The sequence below is a fragment of the Convolutriloba macropyga genome, chromosome 10 (assembly GCF_964194025.1).
Source record: "Convolutriloba macropyga chromosome 10, txConMacr16.3, whole genome shotgun sequence".
NCBI lineage: Eukaryota > Metazoa > Xenacoelomorpha > Acoela > Convolutidae > Convolutriloba > Convolutriloba macropyga.
In genome coordinates, this window is record NC_134477.1 from 42,687,152 (window position 1) to 42,708,496 (window position 21,345).

The following is a 21,345-nucleotide window of genomic DNA, read 5'->3' on the forward strand; positions in this document are numbered from 1 at the left end:
TATTAAGGTTTACTTCGTCGGTTTCGTCGCTTTCGTCGGTTTTACTTCGTCGAAACCAATCAAAAACCTTTTGTTTTTTTTCGTCGGTTTGAGCGGTTTTGTCGTTTGCCAAAACAACGTCTGCTGAATTGGGGACCTCATCTTGTGTTACAAAAAGTTCCTACAAAAAAGTGATGATAACTAAAAAAAAGACAATTAATCGACACTTCTCACATAATTTACAGACGAAAACAACAAAAACCGCTGAAACCGCGAAAAAAACAATAATTCTTGTATGAAACATCGACGAAAACGACAATTCTTACAAAAAAAACCGACGAAATCGACAAAAGACGACCAAAAAGACGCTTCTTGCGTCGCCCTTGTCGCGTTTTCTCAACACTGGTAATGTATTTTCCTCTTTACCTAAAAACATTCTCAAACTTCAGCTAAACTAAAACTCTAAATCATATAAAAATAGACCAATGATCATCAACAGTAAAAATCAACAAACTAATCTGATAAGATTTCAAATAAAGTTTCGCTGAAAACCCACTTTTAGTCCACAGGAAAGCACCTTTTTTCATTTCATTCGTTTTGACTCTCCATGAGCGATTTCAATCAAGTCCTCAAATGTCATTTTCTGTTTTACAGTACAATCAAAGTTTTTTCAAAATGGAGTTTGAAAACAAGTTTTGATTTTTTAAGACAACTAATTAAGCACCATTTTGTGAATAACGAGAAGCTTTCCGTTCCCTCCGCTGCCTGTGAGAGGACAAAAAGTCAAAGTGACTCAAATTTTCAGCCGAAGGTCGATCGGTAACTTCTCGTGTCATGCAGCTGGATACGAAATCAATGATTTCAGGCGAGTAGTGAGTGTCTGCTAGTTTGGGTATGGGCTTGTCGTTGGAACCAATGGCAAAAAGGGCTGCGATCGGAATCTGAAACATGCAAACTATTCCAGAACTGTAGTTTATAATTTTTTCTGTAAGAAATGAACTGAATGCAATTAAATTAAATTTATGTAGAAAAAAGAAGTTCAGAAAATGCACTCCGGAATTTGGTTAAAGTCGGCTAATTTTCAACGAAACTCTGCGCACTCATCGCATTTCTTACAAAAAAAATGTTAAGTGGTCTCAGCATTATTTTGGCCTTAGAAGACATTTTATGAAACCAATGGAGAGAAAGAGACAATCGACAAATTTGTTCGATCAGGATTCTTTCTTTGCCATTCAAAAGGTTTGCAAAAAAGTATTCGACAGTAAAAAAAAGTTGAGATACGTTTTCTGTTCACGACTATTTTGGCAACGTAAATAACCATCGGTAGCACTACTTACATGCAGTTTTCTGAAGGTCCTGAGAATCAAGAAATAATGATCGTTGTAATTTCGTAAACATGGACAATCTCGTGAAATTTTTTAACCAAAGGAAGCAAAGAAATCATTAAAGGTTACTTCGACGAACATAAAAGCTAATCTTGCAATATTTTTGCAACGCGATGGTTTCGATATTTTGTAATATTCTTATGAGGCGAAGTTGCCTCTTGCGTTTTTTTTACGCGAACCTTCAAAATTATTTTAAAGTTTTTTCTATGGGTGTGAAAAAAATAAACCGGAACAAAAAACAAAAATGTTTGCGTGACTATAGTGGACCGATGCAAAAATTTTCTCTTGGGCCACAAAACAAAATAAGCTGAAGCTTTCTTTTCGCTGTTTCTTTTTGCTCAAATTTTCGCTCTTATTTCAAAGCTCGATGGCATTTTTTTAATAATTGAGTCGATAGGTAGTAGAAAAATACAGAAGTGAAACTTCTCCAAATTTTTTCGCCTTTTCAAAAAAAATTTCGACTAAAACTCTTGAAAACTTTTACAAACATCTCAAAACCCAACTGTTGGTGACCAAATTGTCTTCTCTTGAGATAATTTTGTTAAAAACACATTTTTAGGCAAAAAAACAATGAAAATGGGCAATAATTCCAGGTTTAGCCGCGCAAAAGATTTCTAAATCCTCCTTTTTGAAATGGGAGCAAGCTGATAACACTAGCAATTGAATAGTTTTAGGCCCTCTCGAAAGGTAACAATTTTTTACATCCATCATTTTTAATACAACACATCAGAAGTGGGATAGGAAGGACGGCAGTAAAAAGCATTAAGTTTTTCCAGATTTTTATGATTAACAGTCTATTGTTGGTTGTTAGATAACAGACTAATGGTTGTTAGATAATTTTTCTTCTCAAAAAAGCTTTCAAAAGAGCAAAAATTGTGGATCTCTAATTGATATGTTGGTAGATATCAATAAAAACTGAAAGTTTCAAACATCTGATGTTTTGTTGCTTATTATATCAAGTTACTTCGAAATTCACAGATTGCCAAGGAGGAAGTTCTCTGATTACAATCTAAATATTTTCCTTACGTTGATTTATTTAACAGACATTGCTTACGAACATGGTATTCTCTGGTTAAGTCTATGCAACCATAAGAAAATTTTAAGGTTGAAGGATCTGAGGGTTGATTTTCATCAAATTAATTGTCATAATTTATGGGCTGAGTAATTAGAAAAAATCGAGCGATTCTAAAATATTTGTTATAAAATCTCAAGCAAGAACAAACATTAATCAGACATTCCTAAAGCAAAACCTTACTTATTGACAGTGCTCTTTCTGGTCAACTATGTAATCGATTCCCGTAGTGTTAAAAAGCTGATCAGCACCATTTCAGAGATGAATTGTTCATTATTTTCAACTTTTTTTCCTTCATTTTTTGCAGACAAATTATTTGTTTCAATTAAATACAGTAAAAAAGAAAGACTTTAAAATTTTTTTAAAAATGCCTTTCTGGTCACCTGGGAGACGGTTGTATATAAGTTGATTTAAAATTTTTTAACAGTGAGCGTATAAGAACCAATTTTTATGCGAACAAAATCGTAGCACAGCCCAAACAAACCGTTGGAGTCCAAACAAACCTAAATTTAGAAAAAAAAGAAAATATCATTCAATTAGGTTTCACTTATTTGTGGTTGAACGAAAAGCAGAAAAATGAAATAATATCAAAATTTTAAATTTTGTTCAACAAAAACACTAATAAACAATGATAGAACAGTTGTTTGTTAGAGATAATTTCGGTTATGTTTCAAAAACTCAATTTGTGTAGTTAAATCATTAAACTAAAAATGCCCATTTGAAAAAAATGGGACAAAATGCTGCTAAAAAATTTCACATAGTGCCTGTTTTTGACGAAAGATTTACTAGTAATATTTGTTTTATTCCATTATGTAAATTTTTTGTTGCAAATGTTTACTAGAGAGAATTTTTTAGCAAAAATTGAGAGTCTTTGAAACAAACTCAATACAAGAATGTACTGATTGAAAAATAACGAATTTATTCCATTAACAGTAATTTCATCAATAAGGCCACTAGTCGTTTTGAAAGAGCATCCGTGCAAAGGTATAATATATGAACATGGTGTTAACTTTATTTATAATATAAAAATATGATTAGAAATTAAAATCAAAACATTTTGCTGAAAAATTACTAGTACTTCCTTTTATACGCTTAGTTTTTGAAAACTATTAATTGTGTAAAAAAAGAAAATGTTTGCAAAAAATAGTCATAATTTTGAGATGATTATGTCAGATATTAATTTTTTTCGGGTATGATTGTTTCGGCTTACTATATGGTCTTGAAAGATTTATGGTCTTGGCAAAATCACTGACACCTTTGACACATGAAACTTAATAAAAATTTTTCCCTGACACATTGACACTTTTTTGTAGTTTTTAGTCTGTGTTTTTTCGACAGTACAGCCTGCACTCAAAAGTCAGTAACGGCTCTTAAGTGGAAACTGCCCTTCAATATTTGCACTGTATTCCATTTAAGATGTACTGTATGTTAAGATGTTTAGAAGACCATTTCCAACATTACAATGTGCCAAAATGACTTTTCATTTATAATGACTTACCATATCAGCCCATGGTGGCTTTCCAGTTGCCATTTCGAACACAGTGCACCCCACACTCCACACGTCTGACTTGGGTCCATGGCCCACCTCCTTAATCACCTCTGGACTCATCCAGTATGGAGTACCCTTCATCGATTTCAACACTTTGGAACGCGTCATCGACAAATTCTGGAAAACGATGAATCTTGTTAAAATCAACAATAGCCTCAAAATTTCAACTGAGACTGTTTTCCCTTTTTGTTCTGTGTATCAATATTAATAGCATACTAACTGTGGCTTTGTTTTTGTTTATATAGAGTACAATTGAAAAAATTCATTATGATAAGTTACAAGTTCGCTTTCCTTCTAAACACTTCCCCCTTCTCATTAGTAAAGAATTTTCCTTAAGAGTTAAATTGATTGATAAATTGCGACTGAAATGTTGTGAAAAACGCATGTTTTGTTGATTCATTTTTCTTCAAGAGCTTTTTCTTTTGAAAAAAAAACATCTTTATAACAATTAATCAAGAGGGAAGAAAGTCAGACATATCTTACCATAGCCATTTTCTTGGCACATCCGAAGTCGATCAGTTTGATTGTACCATCTGACATCAGCATTAGATTGCTCCCCTTGATATCTCTAAAACAACACTGCAAAATTGATCGTTTTTTGAGAAGTCTACTTAATTCAACTATATGCAGCATCAAATTTTAGGTTACTAAATTTATCATTTTAACTTCTCAACTAAGTTTAACTTGTTTATTAATGGCTTAATATTGATTTCACTGCGTCAATCGTTCAATAAGGATGTACGACATCAAGCATTAAACAGTGCCTTGATTTCATTTTCGCAGAAATATGATTGCGTTCTGCTGTTTGTCTCTCTCACCTTTGCTTTTGAGGCGTTAAATTTTTTTACTACAGTTTTGAAAAATTTACCTGTGAACAACTTCGTTCTGGTGTAGATAGTCGACTGCACTGACCAACTGCCAGGTGTATGCTGCAATCAGCCTCTCTTCAAGTGTCCCGAATGTCCTCAGGATACCTGCGATTGTTCCACCTGGGATGTACTCCATAAAGATATTGAGCATGTGATCGTCGATAGTAGTTCCTATGTATCTGGAATTGAAAAAGGGAACTCTTTTCAGATTATCAACATAGCGAGTTCTGTCTCCTATTAGGACTAAATTACGGTGACATCTTAACCATTACCCTTTAAGTGACAGATCTGCTTTTTAAATGAACGTTTTTATAAGATTGATGAAATAAACAAACTTCAAATACAAATGGTCACAGGTTTGAGAGCTTATCAATTGTCGAGTTCCACTAAGCAATTGTATTTTCTTTGAACACAACATTTATCTCTCGACTATTTTAAAAGCCGGAGTTCTTATTGCTAAAGTTTAATTTTCTCTTTGATAAATTGAGACTAACTTGACGATGTTTTTGTGTTTGAGGTTCTTGAGCATGTTGACCTCCTCCTGCAGTTTGATGTGTTCTTCTTTTGCCTGTGTTTCATTCTCTACCACAACTGTAATCTGTTTCACAGCTATCAGCTGTCCTGATGACGTCAGACCTTGCCACACTGTACCAAAAGCACCGTGACCTAGAACAAATCAGACTATATTGGTAACAACCAGCGCCTGCTTGATGAAGTTTTGAGTTTTGTTTGTTCGAATCAAAATGGATTCATCGGCTTTGCTGCCCTAGTCAAGGCTTCAATTCTGAGAAAAGACATTTAGAGTAACGGGGGTAATATAGCTCTAATTCTGGTCAAGTGGCACATGGAAGTATAAGATTTTCTTTTTTTAATAGCCGCACAGCGATAGCTGGGGCTATTATTGGCCTTCTCTGGGTTTTTTTACAATTCAAAGAATTTTTACAATTCAAAGAATTTGAACTGTATTGGGGCGCTGTCTTTTTTTTAAGATCTGTTCACACATTTTTATGATTTTTGAAGTCAAATTGGAGTAGTGATTTTGGTCACGCCGAAACAGGAAGTGGAGCGAAAAAAAGAGTGGTTTTGCGGCGTGAAGTTTTTTCGCTCTAAATTTAAAGTAGAGTGAGAAAACGGTGTTTGAACAAAAATTCGCTTTCTCGCTAGTGGTTTTTTGTTCACATGCGGCAATTTCGCTTTAATTTTTTCTGTTTTTTCGATTTTTGGATTGGATTTTTTTCTAAATGGTTTTCCCAATCCATTCATAGTCCTTTCTAGGTCTAGTTTTCTGTTTAGTCAATGAAAATTCTTTGAATTGTACGTCAGGACTTGTCCTGCTATGTTTTTTATTTCGTCGTCATGATTTTTGTTACGACCATATGGCGTCACAGCCACTTTTTGTTCATTCGTTCATGCAATTTCAACTGAATTGCATATGTGACGTCATTTTTTGCTCTTAGTGGAGCGAGTTTTTTTGTTCATGCGCGTGATTAAATTTTTGGTCACACTTGACTTACCTCACTCTCAAAAATGACTTCCTCACTTTGAAATTGACTTTTGTTTACTTTAATTCAAAGAGATAAGGTCAAATGGGTGTGTGTCACTCTAAATGAAGGTTATTTGAGATCAGCTAATAGAGGCAGCAATACAGATTTTTAATCAAAATATAACAGATCAGCCTTCAATGAAAAGACGAGTTTTTTTGGTCTGTCTATTTTACTGTTTTTTAGACTGCCGATCTACGAATCTATTGCGGCTATTGCGGCAATCTGCCAGCTATGTAAAAAGATTTTCTTTTTTCTTCCATTTGTTGAAACTATTTTGAATAATTTTGACATTCCTCTCGCAAAAATTTCGTAGTTGAAGTAATGCGTAGAAATATTGTTTTCTGTGGTTAATCTTTCCGGCACCATACAAAAGATGGAGAAACCAAAAAAAATCCCTGACTATTTCACGTTCAAAGAACTCATTTCAGTAGCGGATCAGCAAAAAGTCAAGGAAGTCGTCTTTTATCGAGCCAAAGTTGAGGACAAAATTTTAGATCGATCCGAAGTTTGGAAAAAAAATTAGATCGAGCCACAGTCGAAAATATTGCCTATTATTGAGCCAAATGAGTTCATTGTTTTAGATCCAACTAGAGTTAAGAACAAGTAAAAAAAAAGTCGAGAAACATTCTTTTCATAACAAATATTGGTTTAAGACGGTCTTTCCATACCCACGGTTTTGGAAAAAAACACAAAAAAAATCCCCCACCCAAAAAACACTTGGAAAGAAACCCCCATTCGTTTTGTTCTGCCGTAAATTCGTTCTGCACAATGACTGTGGTTGGGTACAATTGCACGAAGGATGGGTTTCAACCCTTGAAGCGCTGTCTCTTATTGACTGCCCAAAGGAGTGATTTTATAGTTTGGGGTATGTTTCTATGGGTCCACCTCCTTTACCAACAGTTTTTCTGATTTCTGACAATGAAGGCAATCTTTTTATAGAGGCCTCAAAATCAAATTTTTTGGAAAAAAGTGACTGAATCATATCGAACTGGTGTCACTGGAATGTATAATTGATAATGTCAAAGCGTGAAAACGTAATAAGAACGTGGAAATTTGATGTTGAGTCACGTGAAGTTTTTTAGGCATTCTTGTTTTAATTTCTGCTTTGATGGTTTTCATATAAATTACATGGTCCTTCATTTAACTTTAACATGGTTTTTTTTTCTGTGGGGGCTTATTTCCGTTGTTTTATTCCGTGGGGGTTTATTTTCTAATATGAAAAGACGATTGTTTTCCGTGGGTGTTTAATTCTTAGACCACATACCTAATATCAGCCGACATGTTTCTTAAAGCAAACTATAATGATACATCATCAAAGATCAGCAAAACTTCACCAAATGCCTCGTTAACTTCAATGACTAAGTGAAAATCCGATCTCATTAGGAAAGTACTTTATGTGAACATCACCTGGTTATTCGGAAACTACATATTAGCCATTAATTTCGCCTCTCTCTCATTGTAAGTACGTCCAGTTCGGCAACGGCAGACACTTAAGTGTAAATGGGGAAATTTGGTTCAGCGTTCGAATAACTTTCACAAACAAATATGGCTAAAATATCAGATTCCTGATTTGTATCTCACCTAATTTGTTTCCTTTCTTCCAGTAGACCAGTCGGCCAGTAGGGCTGCCTCCTTTGTGAAAAGCGAACTGATAATGAGTGTCATCTTTTGGTCTGAACAGAGATTCAGAAGTTGGTTCTCGTGGAGTCGGTGTTACCTAAAGGTAAAAGCACGTTATTTTCTCGCTTACATATTAATATTTATAGAAAAGCAACTGAGCTGATGACATAAGGAAAAAAATGGAAGTCATTTTGAATATCAATATGTGAATACTTTCCATTTTTAAAATGTATTTTATTTAATTTAGATTTATGATCAACCCTGCGCTAAAATACTCGAACCTAAAATACTCAAAGAACTAAATTATTAGGAAGTGCAAATATAACAAGTGAATCCAAATATTGAGTTTAGTTATTAAGGTGGGAAAAAAAGGATATCAACATGTGAACAAATTTTTAATTAAAATATGCTTTTTTCTTTTCGTATTTACAACTAATGATTTTACGGTGATTGAAACAATTGCTGTTCCAAAGCTATACGTCTACTCACCGTAGAATTCTCCGATGACGTAACTGAGAAATTAGAATTGGAACTGTGACTTGTAAAGGCCCACGACTCCTCTTGTATAACGTAAACATCCCTCTCCTGGTTACTGAACACTTCATTTGATGGATTCAGATTGTTTCCAGCGAATCCTTTTTCACGAGAACTCAAATCTCGCACAAGTTCTCTCGGAACAGAACTTCCAGAAGCGCCGGCGTTCGATCCGGTAACTGTATTTGAAGTTGATGATAAAGGTTTTCCCGGATCCTTTGCCTTGTCATCTACCAGGACATGTGGCGCCTCCTTCGAATCTTCAACGAGTGACTTCTGCCGCTCTGACTGTTCGGTTAAAGGTCGAAGTTCCTTGAAAGGATCCCCAGTAAGCGGTCGGACGTAATCATCTGCAACTAAATTGTCTAAGTTCTCGAAAAATTTAATTTCAGCCTGCTGCTCGCTGACCACTGTATCCGTGTCACTAAAGTCCCCATTTTCAGGTGATTGTTTTTGGGAAACGATTTCTGTTTGTTGATTTTCATTTTCTAATAAGGTATTTCCTAAAAGTAAATAAAACTGGTTGTTTTCTTCACGACTTAACCGAGCACTTGATGAGATCGAATGTTCGGGTCCAGATTCGGGTTGCACTTGAAGTCGGTCCTCGACTAAATCCTCTGTTTCGGCATTCTGGACTTTTTCGGAGTCTTCGTTAGTGGAAAGTTGCGCTGGCGTGTCTTTCAAAGTTACAGTAATATGCCACCCCTTTCCTGAAACCAATGCCGTGTTTGCCGGATCACTATCTTTGTAGACAGCTGCAATGCTGGTTTTTTCTCGCTCTGGACCTTTGATATCGTTTGAAATGACATCGTCATTAGCCAGTACTGTCGTGTCTGGACCTTTTTTGACAGGTGGTTTTTTCTTGCCTTTTGGGGCTGTTGTCGGGGGTTTGGCAGTAGTAGTCGGCTTTTTGGCCCCTCCGGAAGTTTGCGGTTTGGTTTGGTTTGTCGGCTTTTGGCTCTGAGGTTTTGTGGAAACAATTGAAGTCTTAGATAATTCTAGTTTTCGCGAAGGCATGTTTAAAGCTGAATTTTGAGGATCAACAGTTTTAATTTCGCTTTCAAAGGCTGCTTGTGAATTTATTTGTGCGTCTTGAGAAATACTGTCCATCGCATTTTTAATAACAAGGGACGGTTTTGATATTTCTGGATCGTTTTTGGATTGCTCTGGCTTGATTTTTTGCACGTTTTTTGGCATCTCTTGTGTAGCGTTTGTTTGTTTTTCTTCAATATTTTTGATTGTTTTTGGCGGCTCTTGTTGTGATTGTTCAGCCACCTGTGAAGAAATAAGTCCTTCGCTTGCGTTATTTATTGATTCATTGTTCGCATCTTTTATTGGTTTACGTTCTTCATGTTTACCGCTTGCGTCAGTTTCATGCGTTTTATCGCCATTGGTCAAATTTGATTTAGTGCCGTCAAACCTGTAACTTACCGTATTTTTACTATCCTCAACTTTCTTAGACTGGTTTGTAGCCCCCAATTTATCGCTGGATTCTGTTTGACTATTTGATGATGTCGAATTTTTGCCCGGCTGGTTTGTTATTTGTTTGTCAGTTGAAATTTTGGAGGTATTTGAAACAGTTGCCCGATTTGAGGTTTGTATTTTGGAATATGAAGGGTTCCGTGTTATAGCGGGTCCTTGTGCGACTACTTTGCTATTGCCTGGGATCGTTTTTTGCTGATTTGGAGCGATTGACTTATTACCAGACACCATATTAGTCGCTTGCGGGGTCTTTTTTGGCGTGTTATTGGTTATAGAGGCAGGTTGTTTACTTTTAACAACGGCCGCTTTCGGCCTTTCGTTTGTTGAAGAAATACTTTGATTTTGAGTAGGAGTTACTTTTGCATTTGAGGGTCCAACCGCTGGATTTGATTTGGACTGTTTTGAATTTAATTCTGCAACTGTTGATTTTTGCCTGGCTTTGTTGAAATTTTGGGCAACTTCTTTTTGGGTTTTCTCTTTTTCAGACATTTCTCTTTCAACGGCATTCACAGCCGACTTTGAAAGCTCTCGTTCTAACACAGGCACTGCTTCAATCTGATTGGTTAACGCTTTCGGATTGGACGTCTTTTTATTCCGTTCCTCACTCGGATTGGTTGACTTAGATTCGTTTGCCTTAGTTTTTGCTTCCACCTGATTGGTGTTTGGTTTAGCTGCAGAAGTATTAGATGAATTGATTTTTATTTCAGAACCCACCGTTTTCTGTTTGTTGGAGTTTGCAGCCACTTGATTGGTCGACGGTTGCTGTTTTTGCTCTTTGGCTGGAACCGCTTCGCTCTGATTCGCCGACGATTGAGGTTTTTGGATTTTATCTGCGACTGCTTCATTTTGATTTGTCAACGATTTACTATTTGAAGTTTTTCTATCAAGAGCTGCATTAGGGCTAATCAAAGGCTCAATTTTGGCAGTTTTATGTGGGCTAGATTCTGTTTTATCTGGGATCGGATTTGCACGATTTTCTTTCTTGTTTGTTGATTGTTCTTGAGTGGATTTGCTCTCTTGAACTTGAATATTCGACGCGGTTTCGGATTTTTTTTCAGTTGTCAATTTTTCAAATTTTACCTTCGAACCTTCTGCTTTGGCTGCGGACTTTTGGCTCCCCGATAAATCCAATCTAGCTTTTTCAGCGGGTGTTTCTGATATTTTTATATTCGGCTTAAGGTTTTTATGGGAAATTTTGGAGTTTGTATTTGAAGACGAGTTTTCACTTGCTGTTAGCGGTTTCTGCAACGATTTCGAACCATTAAATTGTTCTGAGACGAATTGGGTTTTGTTTTTGACAGGGCTGGTTCCTTTTTCTTTGCTTTCAGAGATATGGACAGATTTGTCCTTGTTGTCTAAAACCAGATCAAACACAATTTCTGGGTCATCCGGCAGAAATTCAGCTGGTTTTGAGCTGCTCTTTAATTTATCTTTCAAAGAATCGTCTTTAACTAATTTCTCTATTTTATTTTCGTCTAAATGGGCAACTGTTAATTTTCGGCCAGGGGTGTCTAGCACATCTCTATGCGTTCCGATAGGGGGTAAAACCGAGTGCGGGGTTAGTCTAGTAGGGCTTCGCATGTCATTTAAAATAGACTCCGAGGACTTGACTTTCCCAGCGGTACAACCCAAGTCGCCGGGTGGCGACTCAATATGAGGCGACAAAGCTCTGTGGAAATTATCGCTGTTCTCATCAGTTGAAAGTCGAATAGCATTTTCAGAATCAAAAGAACGCTTTATCGCGTCAGGATTTACTTTTCTACTGCGAAATTGGTTCCGTTTATCGGCCAAACTTGTTTTCCTACTGGAACGGTTTGTGTCGTGACGATCATCCACGTCACCATAAAAGGAAACCTGGTCGTCTTCAATCCGAACTTGCTCGTCTATACTGACGATTGACAAAGCTCTCGTACTCGGCCTGGTAGCGTCGGAAGGTTCGATAAAATTCGATGGTCCTCGTTTTACAGCCGAGTTTGTAAACAAAGCAGAGCGAGCACTACCCGGCGGTGAAAAAGCTGGCAGAGGAGGCTGGAAGTTTTGTATACTGTATTTCGGCGAAGGTAATTTGTTCAGCATTTCAGTGCTCCTGGGTTTTTCCTTGTCTTCTCTCGGATAAAAGGATGGCTCGGGAAAGAACATTCGTTGAGGGTTTGCCTTTTGGTTGGGGAAAGCTTTGTTGAGATTGGGCACGGGTACCGAACTGAGGGCTAAATTTTCATTGGATCCCATGTAGTATTGGTAGTTTGCAGTAGGAGGTGCAGATATTTTCTTGACCTGGTGAGTTTTTCGAACTCCTAAAAAACGCCAATAACAATGTTTTTAAGTACGTTTAGCAGCATTACTCATGCATAAATCAACCCCCCCCCCCCAACAGAACTGCAACCCCCTTGATAAGTAATCAAAAAACGCTAGCGGTTCTAATCATGCCAAGTAGCAGCCGGCAATACGAGCAAAATACTGGAAGAGAAGAAAATCAGCGTTGAATTATTAAATTAATGAGAAAAGTTCAATGATATCGAGAAAATAATTGTCACTGGAATTAATAAAATTGCACATTCGGTTCTCACTTAATATACTGGTAAATCGTCATTAGCAAGAACATCGTAATATCTTGCAAGAAAACTGTCGGAGTTCGACTAAAGTTAAGTTTTCAATTTAGTTGCCCTATAACATAAGTATACCTTGCGGTCCCTGTCTCTCATCTGCTGACGTCATAACAGGTCTCACCGACAATATGTCCCCCAGACTCACTTCACTCATTGCATCAACATCCCTACTTCCACCACCCTGACCTCCATGAGCACCACCCCCAACTCTTGGAAACAGTCCCCCTCCCCCTCCGGGACCATCGGGCATGTCTTCTCCTTGAACCGGTGGACCGGGTGGGGCTAAAGGGCTGGCTAAGGGTTCTGTTGCCATGCCAACGGATGATCGATCGGAGGACTTGGGTGTTCGGTTAGTCGAAGATGGGCTCGCTGCTGGCCTGAAGTTTTGCTTATCGTATTAAAAGTCAAATAAGCGAAGTTAGGTAAAACCGCAGTTATCAACTAACTTTATTTGAAAAATATAACAAGCGCCTATCAACTGAATAGATGATTATTTGGTAATAAATTGCGTTTTGAAACCGGATAACAATTGTTCATTATTAACATAATTTACAAAAACTGTCAGAAAATATGGCAAACGTTCTTTCTGAAAACTGTCACAAATCTTTTTGTGGTTAGATTTTAAATTAGATATTTTCTGTTAACGACTCTCACGCCATCTTAATCAGAATAACTGAATACTTTTGAGATAAATGATAAAATTGACAAACGTTGATCAGATTTTGAAGAATATTTTTAGTGCTAATAAAAAGTTATTGAATTGTGAAAAGAGCACAACATTTGCAATGGGCGCTTTGAGTGCCTTTACGTTAATTAGTAATCATTTGATATTATGAACCATAAACATATAACGTGTGTCTACAACTACAGCATGCAAAAATGCAAAAAAAAACATTATAAAGATTTATATGCGTAAACGTATGCTAAGCATAAACATAAAAAGATGCGCTGCGTTAAAAAAGCGAGTATATATTAAATGATTATATTCATAAAGTATTTTGTTCAGGCCTTCAGATCATCTCGGTTTGTTTACGTCAAAACTGATTTTAAAAACGTGCCTTGAAATTAGATAAAAGTACATGGCTTAGTAAAGCGTAATAAGTTACGGTAAACTAATCACGTAATAAAACTATACTTAACGAGTTTTAAATAGTGTATTAAATTGACCACCAGGTTAGTTAAAAACCACAAAATTATTCTTAATATTACTATAACACTCATTCAAAATTTGATAAAACGTTTAACCTTGGCATTCAGAAAAGTACAGTTATTTTTGTTTTAGTGATCGGAAGAAACTGGGGCATCTCGGTAACCAGAGTCGGTTGGTGTTTGGGAAGCAGGCAGACTTTTACTAAAAGTAGGATAAATAGAACTTCGAATGTTGACTGATCAACGATGAACAACGATTCTCACTCACTTGTTAAAACTAGTGCAAAATACACTCGAAAAGGTTTGAATTTTAAGGATCAGCTGATCTTAGTAATTTTGGGCAAGGTTGATGAAATAACAGCAAAATGTTTTCTGTAGTCACGAGAATTCACAAAAAAAATCAATTTAAAATTTAAATCAACGACCATAGAAAGATCACGAGCGAGCCGTGGAAATAGTAAATGAAAAGATAAAAGCTTTTGGTTCAACATATAAAAATCTTCTGATGCTAAAGGTAAATATAAGCATCTAAAAAGTTGGGTCTACTTAGGTAATACTCAAAATAAGTCGCACCATAGCTATGGCATTAAGCATAGGTTCAAAGATGAGTAGACATTTGTAAAATATCCAACTGCACCGAGACTAACAAAACTCAATCGAATATTTTCGTCGATTGTCAACTCTTCGTGGAATCGTTTTGTTGAAAAAAATTGTAATCTTGGATAATTCAGGTCTCTCGTCGACGTGCTGAGTAATGGAAGTCGTCTGCATGGCAAGACGAACGGTAAAAATGTTAACAGCTAAAACATTTACCTTAAACGACACCAGAAAAATAGTTTTGAACAAAACTTCAGCATATCTAATTATTAATTATAACTCGAATGCTATGTCACCATCTTTAAGCTTCTAAATTTTGCATGTTTTAACGCTCTCTAAACATGCAGCCTAACGTAGTATATCTGTTTTGAGTGGCGCTATTCCCACCATAAAGAAGCTCGTTAACAATCTCGTTAAGAAGCTCGAACTCTTAAAGCTCTTATTACCTGCAACCTAACAAAGCCAAAAGCAAAGCCAAAAAGCCAAAAGTGAACATAAATTGCCCGCACTTGGGATAATAGACGCCAGCAACACACACCTGTAGAGTACCTGATAAGCCATATGGTCGTTAAACGAGAGGAATGGGTTTGAGAACGCGCTTTTTAAAGCAAATTTTCAGAAAACTGTGCTCTTAAAAAGATGTTCTTAAAAAGAAAAAAAATTAGAACATCATGAAAATTGTGGCGGCGAGTTCTCTTTTTAACGCAACATTGAAACTTCCACAATTGATGCTTGTAAAGAATTTTAAGCCAATTGTGCCCGATGACAACAAAATGTCGGAAAACAGTACCTCAAAATTTCAGAAAACACGAAAGTGCCTGTTTCGGAGGCGATAGAAATAGTTCTAAGATGCCTCTATTCATCAAATTATCTTAATACAGATATAAAAAAGCTAGATCAAACGATGGTACTGCCAAATAGACAGCCTAGCATTGGCGGTCATATTGGCAAACAATTGGATGTAATTGTTCGAAGATAAATTAAAAGAGGGAAGTTGTACTCCTGAGCCAGGGCTAAAGAAAGATCACAGTGATTTATTCCACGATTGTTCCCGAAAATTAGTTTGGAATAAAAAAAATAGAATGCGAAGGATGCAGAAATAGGTTTCAAGTGAAGTGCCAGAACACAAGCAATGAAAAATATAAAAGGGGATATTGTATTGTTCTGTAATCCCTACAATGAATTACGCAAAACAAAACTCAAGTCAGAGAGAAGGTTTTTGCAGCAATATTCTGACAATATCGTATGTAGCAAGAATTCATCAAGCAGAGAATTGCTCAAATTTAACGCATTGCATGAAAACCGTCAGTATACATTAGAAAATATGGATGCGAACGGTGAATTGGTTTTTCTTGACATGAATGAATGTGCAAGCAAAGAAAATAAAATTTCATGGATATGGCACCATAAGCCTACTGATACCTCTACAATTGTAAACTTTCGTAGTTGTGCTGCATTGCAACATAAGAAAAATGTATTGCAATGCACCTTTTGTAGGATTTTCGTTTGCACGAGTAATTGGAAATGTTTTAAAGAGGCACTTAAAACAAATCGGGATATCTGGTTTAAAAATCAGTACTCCAATAGTTGGACTCAAAAATGCAAATGAAATTATCGAAACGCTCGTGGTACGGAAACAGAAAAACTCAAGTACCGAGAAAAAAGATGTACCAATGGCGATAAATAGTCGAAAAAAGTTCTCCACTTATTGAATGCAATATAGAGTCAATGTTGGCGTGCGATTGAAACAAAAATAACGAAAAATATGTCTGTTAAATTTTTTTACGACTAGGAAAATGAAAACTTGATTGCCTTTGCTTATGTCGAGTTTCAATTGAAATCTGAAATTTACGTGGTTTATGAGTGTTTTTGTGGTGGATATGAATCCACCTATGTCCATCAGACTTGCCGTCATGTTAACACGAGGATAACAAAGCACCAGAAACTTGAGTCGCCTGTCGGGTAGCACGTTAGCGACCGCTCCGGATCGTCAAAGGCTTTCAATTGCCAAATCATGGACCAGTTCAGCGACACTGAAAAATGGATTCCCCTTGGAGGCATTGCACATAAGGACACAAAAACCAAAAATAAACAAACCCGACGAATATTGGGGGCGGGAGCTTCCACTCAAGTAATAGTCTGACATGTGAATCGGCCTGATCGAAAACGTTTTTGTGAACAATATATGCAAGAGTGCGAAAAATCACGCTGCTGTCAGAAAACAGTCCCTCAAAATTTCAAACATGGAAAAATTTAGCGACATGTTTTGAAAGTGGAAAGTCAAAGATTGTCGAAATATTCGAGTTAAACAAAATGACCAATTCCAAGAACTGTAAAGCTTTAATCTTTGTAATGATTGTTGATATATTTTCATTTCGGTTGAAAACACTCATAAAGTAAAGTTGATAACCTGACGATGATAGTTATAGCGAAAACAATCGTTTTCAATTCAAAATTTGACTAAAGGAATTTTAATTTCTTTTCAATATTTAGGACAAAATAAAAAGTAAATTGTGATTATAGGATGGATCAATTTTGTTGAAAGCTAGCTCGGTTTTTTGTGGAAAGCAAAGTCTTAGTTTGAATCTCCCTCTAGAAATGTTGATTTTTAATCAACAAAGAGAGATCTGAATTTGTTCATCTGGTTAAGAAAATCGTTCTCTGAACCCTTCTCACTCTCTTAAACAAGTGATCAGATGAATAATCAGAATCTGCTGAAGGTCGAAAACTTTATTGACAATGATGCATAGGTTATTGAAAAAAATATATACTTTCCCTCTACTTACATCAAGTGCAGCTCTGATATTTCGGTCGTTTCATCTAAAACAAAAAGAAAGAAAATAATAGTTATTCAGGAGAGAATTTTTGGACATACTGTCGGTTATTTTGACCTACCGATACTTTTTGTCTTGCTCAATCGCCTCCTCCTAGATGAAGTTGCTGAGTGGAAAGGTGAGGTCTCAATGTTGGGAAGCAGAGTTTCGTGACTGCCGGCAGGACTGTATCGTTTAGCGGAACGCTCAATTAGCAAAGACCTAATCTTCTAACTTCGTAAAACGCTGCGAACGTTAATTTATAAACCAAAAGATCAGACATGCGACACGTGAATTCATGCGACGGTTTTGACACCAAAAAAATTACAAATTTTACATTCCGTGGAAACTCATTAAGGAATTACATTGCAAGGGATTTAAAATATTTGAGCTCTTTCCAATCTTAATGCATAAACTCAACGATCATGTCCACTCGCGTAATTTCGTAATGAACTAAATAATGAAGCCGAATGGGTCATTTGCAGAATTTTGGCAGCATTATAGAGGAAAAGACTGGGTAAAGAAGATTTGAACAAAACTCGACTCACTTATTAAGTTGGGAATTTACGAGTGAAAAAAATGTAAAGTGTATGTAAAAAATGTGATGCAACGATACCAGCTTAATTTTTGATGCGAGCTTGAAGAAAATCAATGCTCGCATCGAAATTTTGCGATCAATTTAAAAAGACATTTTTTTGCTCATATGCTTCTTTTTCTGCTAATTGAACATTCCTCCGATCTACACGGGTATTGATGCAGTTGTTCACACTGTTGTTTGAACCAGAGAACGTCTCGTTACTGTTGAAATGCTGTTGTCGTAACATAGCCGATTCCGCTTGAGTTGACCTGAGTGTCTTTGGAGAACACCTTTGCAAACAAAACGTGCTACATTTCACTTTTTGCTTTTGGCTACTTTAATGTGACAAGCAGTAGGATTGCTACAGAAAGGTGCATTTTTGTTTAATTCTGTTATTATCAAGCGATGACATGGTTCTCCAACATGGACCCTGAATTATTTCCTTGTGTATGGCCTGAAGTTCAAATTATCCGCAGAGAAATGAATGGCTTGATCGTAACAAAAAGGGATCTACTCTGTTCCCCCTAGTGTTTTCCAGGTTACTGGGTAAAAATAATGAAAATGTGCCTGGGGTCATAAAACATATATTTCCACTAAGCGGGGGGGGGGGCAGAATAGATCCCAAAAACGAAAAGAGTAGCTTATAATAGCAATCCTAGAGTAGTGGATAAAACAGGGCTTCCAGCCACCAGCAAAATTTGACCCTTTCTCCAAGCGCTAATCGCGCATGTCGAATCGGGCCAAATTTAACTGATTTCTGTAAGCCCTGTTTTCTCCACTACTACATATTAGCTCTAAAATTTGATAAAAATTAAAAATGGGAACCAAAATAAAGCAAAAATCAAAAAGTCAAAGCAAAATTTATATTTCACTCTTAAAGAGTGACTCACTCTTATTCGGAGTGATCCCCAGTAGAAAAGATCGCTCTTTTTCGCTCTTAAAGAGTGATTCCCTCTTTTTTGATATTTTTTTATTTTTTTATACTTTTTATTTCAAATTATCTATACTTTTCAATAAATTTATATTTTCTTTTATTTTTTCTATATTTATTCCATTATTAATAAGAAATAATACAAAATTATAGTATTTACATGAACAAATTTCCTCGGTTTGGGTAATATCAGATCTGTGAAACAGTTCCACTGATCTGCGAAGCAGGTTCCCTGATCTGGGAACCAGCTCCGCCGATCTTTCTATTAAATTTCTACTAAATCCCCTAGTTAATTCTACATCTGGATGTTGTTTCTTTACATGAGCCCGTATTCCATCATATCTCACAATAGAAGTACAATATGGACAATTAACTTTAGCTGAAGTACAACTTCTACATGTATACTTACCCTCATCAAAATTATTTAGTGGTTTTATATAATTACACTAATTACAACATCTAGTTAATACTTCTGAGCTGGGGTTAAGGTTAGGGTTAGGGATAAGGTTAGGGTTAGGGATAAGGTTAGGCTTAGGGTTGGGGTTAGGATCTGAGTTAGAGTTATAGTCATAGATGGAACCAGAACCAGAACTAGAGCTAGAGCTAGAACTAGAGTTAGAATTAGGGTTAGAACCAGAACTAGGGTTAGAATTAGAATTAGAACTAGAACTAGAATTAGAATTAGAACTAGAATTAGAATTAGAACTAGAACTAGATTCATTTTTTAAGGAACAACCCCATGGGGAAAAATTATTAGCACAAATACCACTTAATATTATATTACCACACATACATTTATCAGTTTTATCTTCATGACATGATTCATAATGATATTTTAAAACAGCAATGTTTCCACATTTATAGTTACACTCTAAACATTTTAAAAGCATTTATAATATGGTAAACTATCAGTGAAACTGCTTCGCAGATAATATTTACCTAATTATTGATAATATTTAGCCATGATTTCAATTAAATCTTTAGTATTATCTTTAGATGTGATACACTCTGCTAAATATTTATTTCCTAAATTATTGAGTGTATTAGTTCTACATCTCTTATCTAAGATCAAATCAAGGTCTAACTCTTTTTTATCTTTGTCAAAATTTAAAATCTCTTCTCTAAATTCTTCATTATTTATATATAGTTTGTTTACAAACTTTCCTCCCTTTCTATTCAAAATTCCCATCTCTTCATTGATGAAGTCACAGTTACACTGATCAGTATTACCACTTCGTGCTTTACTCAACATTGTGCTTGCTCCCATTGCTACAGTTCCAGCATTTCTTGGTATTGTATCAGGATAAATATAACTAATTATAATTAAACCTGAGCTTATAATTCCACCAATAATTGATAAAATTTTCATACCACTTCCCATAATCATTTCTTTAGTTAGAACATCATTCTGAATTTTAATATTACTTAATTTAGGAAGTTTATTAAAATAGAATATATAGTTATCATGATTAATAACATTTCTATCTGTTGCATTAATCATTAGTGGTTTCATAAATGCTATAAGTCTATTTATATCTTCTCTTTCTAATTCATCTTTTAAACTAAGAGCTTTGAAATCAAGGAAACCAACTCTTGAATCATATAACATTGTTCTATTACTACTAATAATAAAAAAAGTATCTTCCTTTTTATTATATTTAATTATACCATAACGAAGTTCATATGACATTCCATCTGTACAATTATAATAGTTACTATTTAATTCACTAATTATTTTATTGAAGTCGTGTTCACATTATATATCTCATTAAAGTTTTTAAATAGGTCAGGTCCATTATAAGTTGTTAAATAAATAGTATCACAACTCATTCTTGCTGTATTAATTATTTGAGCTGGTTTATGAAACATTACAATCATTTGAATATTATAATGTCTACCTTCAGTAAAAAAGTAACCTATATCCTTATTTAACCTATCACCCATATCATCAAGTACTTTTACACAATTTTGAAATTTATACATATTATTTTTTGTGATCATATTTATATCACATTTATTAAACCCACTATAAAATTTATTAGACTCAGGATCTATCCAGTCTCTGTCATCTTTATAAACTATAACTATATTTTTAGCTTGGTCTTGGTTTTGGTCTTGGTTTTTGTTTTGGACTTGGTTTTGGTTTTGGTCTTGGTTTTGGTCTTGGTTTTGGTCTTGGTTTTGGTTTTGGTTTTGGTCTAAGTATAACTTTAAGTATTGTCTAATAAAATGTGTTTTACCCGTTCCAGTTCCACCATAAACAATAGTATTTAATGGTGACTTTTCATATTCAAATCTAACTAGACTCCTATTCATAAATCCACCAAAGCTTTCTTCTAGTTTTGTATATTTACTTGGTCTTGAATCATATATTATATAACAAATTCCAATTATAATAATAAAAATAAAAACTGCACTACCTGTTTCCATTTTTATATAATAAATATAGATTTGGTTTAGATTTAGACTTAGATTTAGACTTATATATATATTTAATAAATTTATTATATAAAAATGCTCATCCTAACTTTTGAGGAATTCAATAATAAATTTAACATTGATAATAATGCTATGAGTGATATCAGAATAAAAGAGATAGGTAAAGATATAAGTCTAACACCAATTGAGATTGTAATGA

General features: G+C 35.3%; 1 protein-coding gene across 1 annotated transcript in view; it reads right to left on the minus strand.

The window, feature by feature from the left end:
- Positions 1-414: 414 nt before the first annotated feature.
- Positions 415-21,345, minus strand: part of LOC142348142 (uncharacterized) — a 52,511-nt gene continuing 31,580 nt past the window's right edge. The window contains exons 5-15 of the mRNA XM_075399348.1: positions 17,932-18,066; positions 17,282-17,385; positions 17,173-17,206; positions 12,716-13,017; positions 8,508-12,328; positions 7,980-8,115; positions 5,349-5,520; positions 4,854-5,033; positions 4,469-4,553; positions 3,935-4,102; positions 415-920 (exon numbers count right to left, since the gene is read on the minus strand). Coding sequence (XP_075255463.1) covers positions 696-920; positions 3,935-4,102; positions 4,469-4,553; positions 4,854-5,033; positions 5,349-5,520; positions 7,980-8,115; positions 8,508-12,328; positions 12,716-13,017; positions 17,173-17,206; positions 17,282-17,385; positions 17,932-18,066 — 5,362 coding nt within the window. The 3' untranslated portion in view covers positions 415-695. The remainder of the gene's footprint in view (positions 921-3,934; positions 4,103-4,468; positions 4,554-4,853; positions 5,034-5,348; positions 5,521-7,979; positions 8,116-8,507; positions 12,329-12,715; positions 13,018-17,172; positions 17,207-17,281; positions 17,386-17,931; positions 18,067-21,345) is intronic.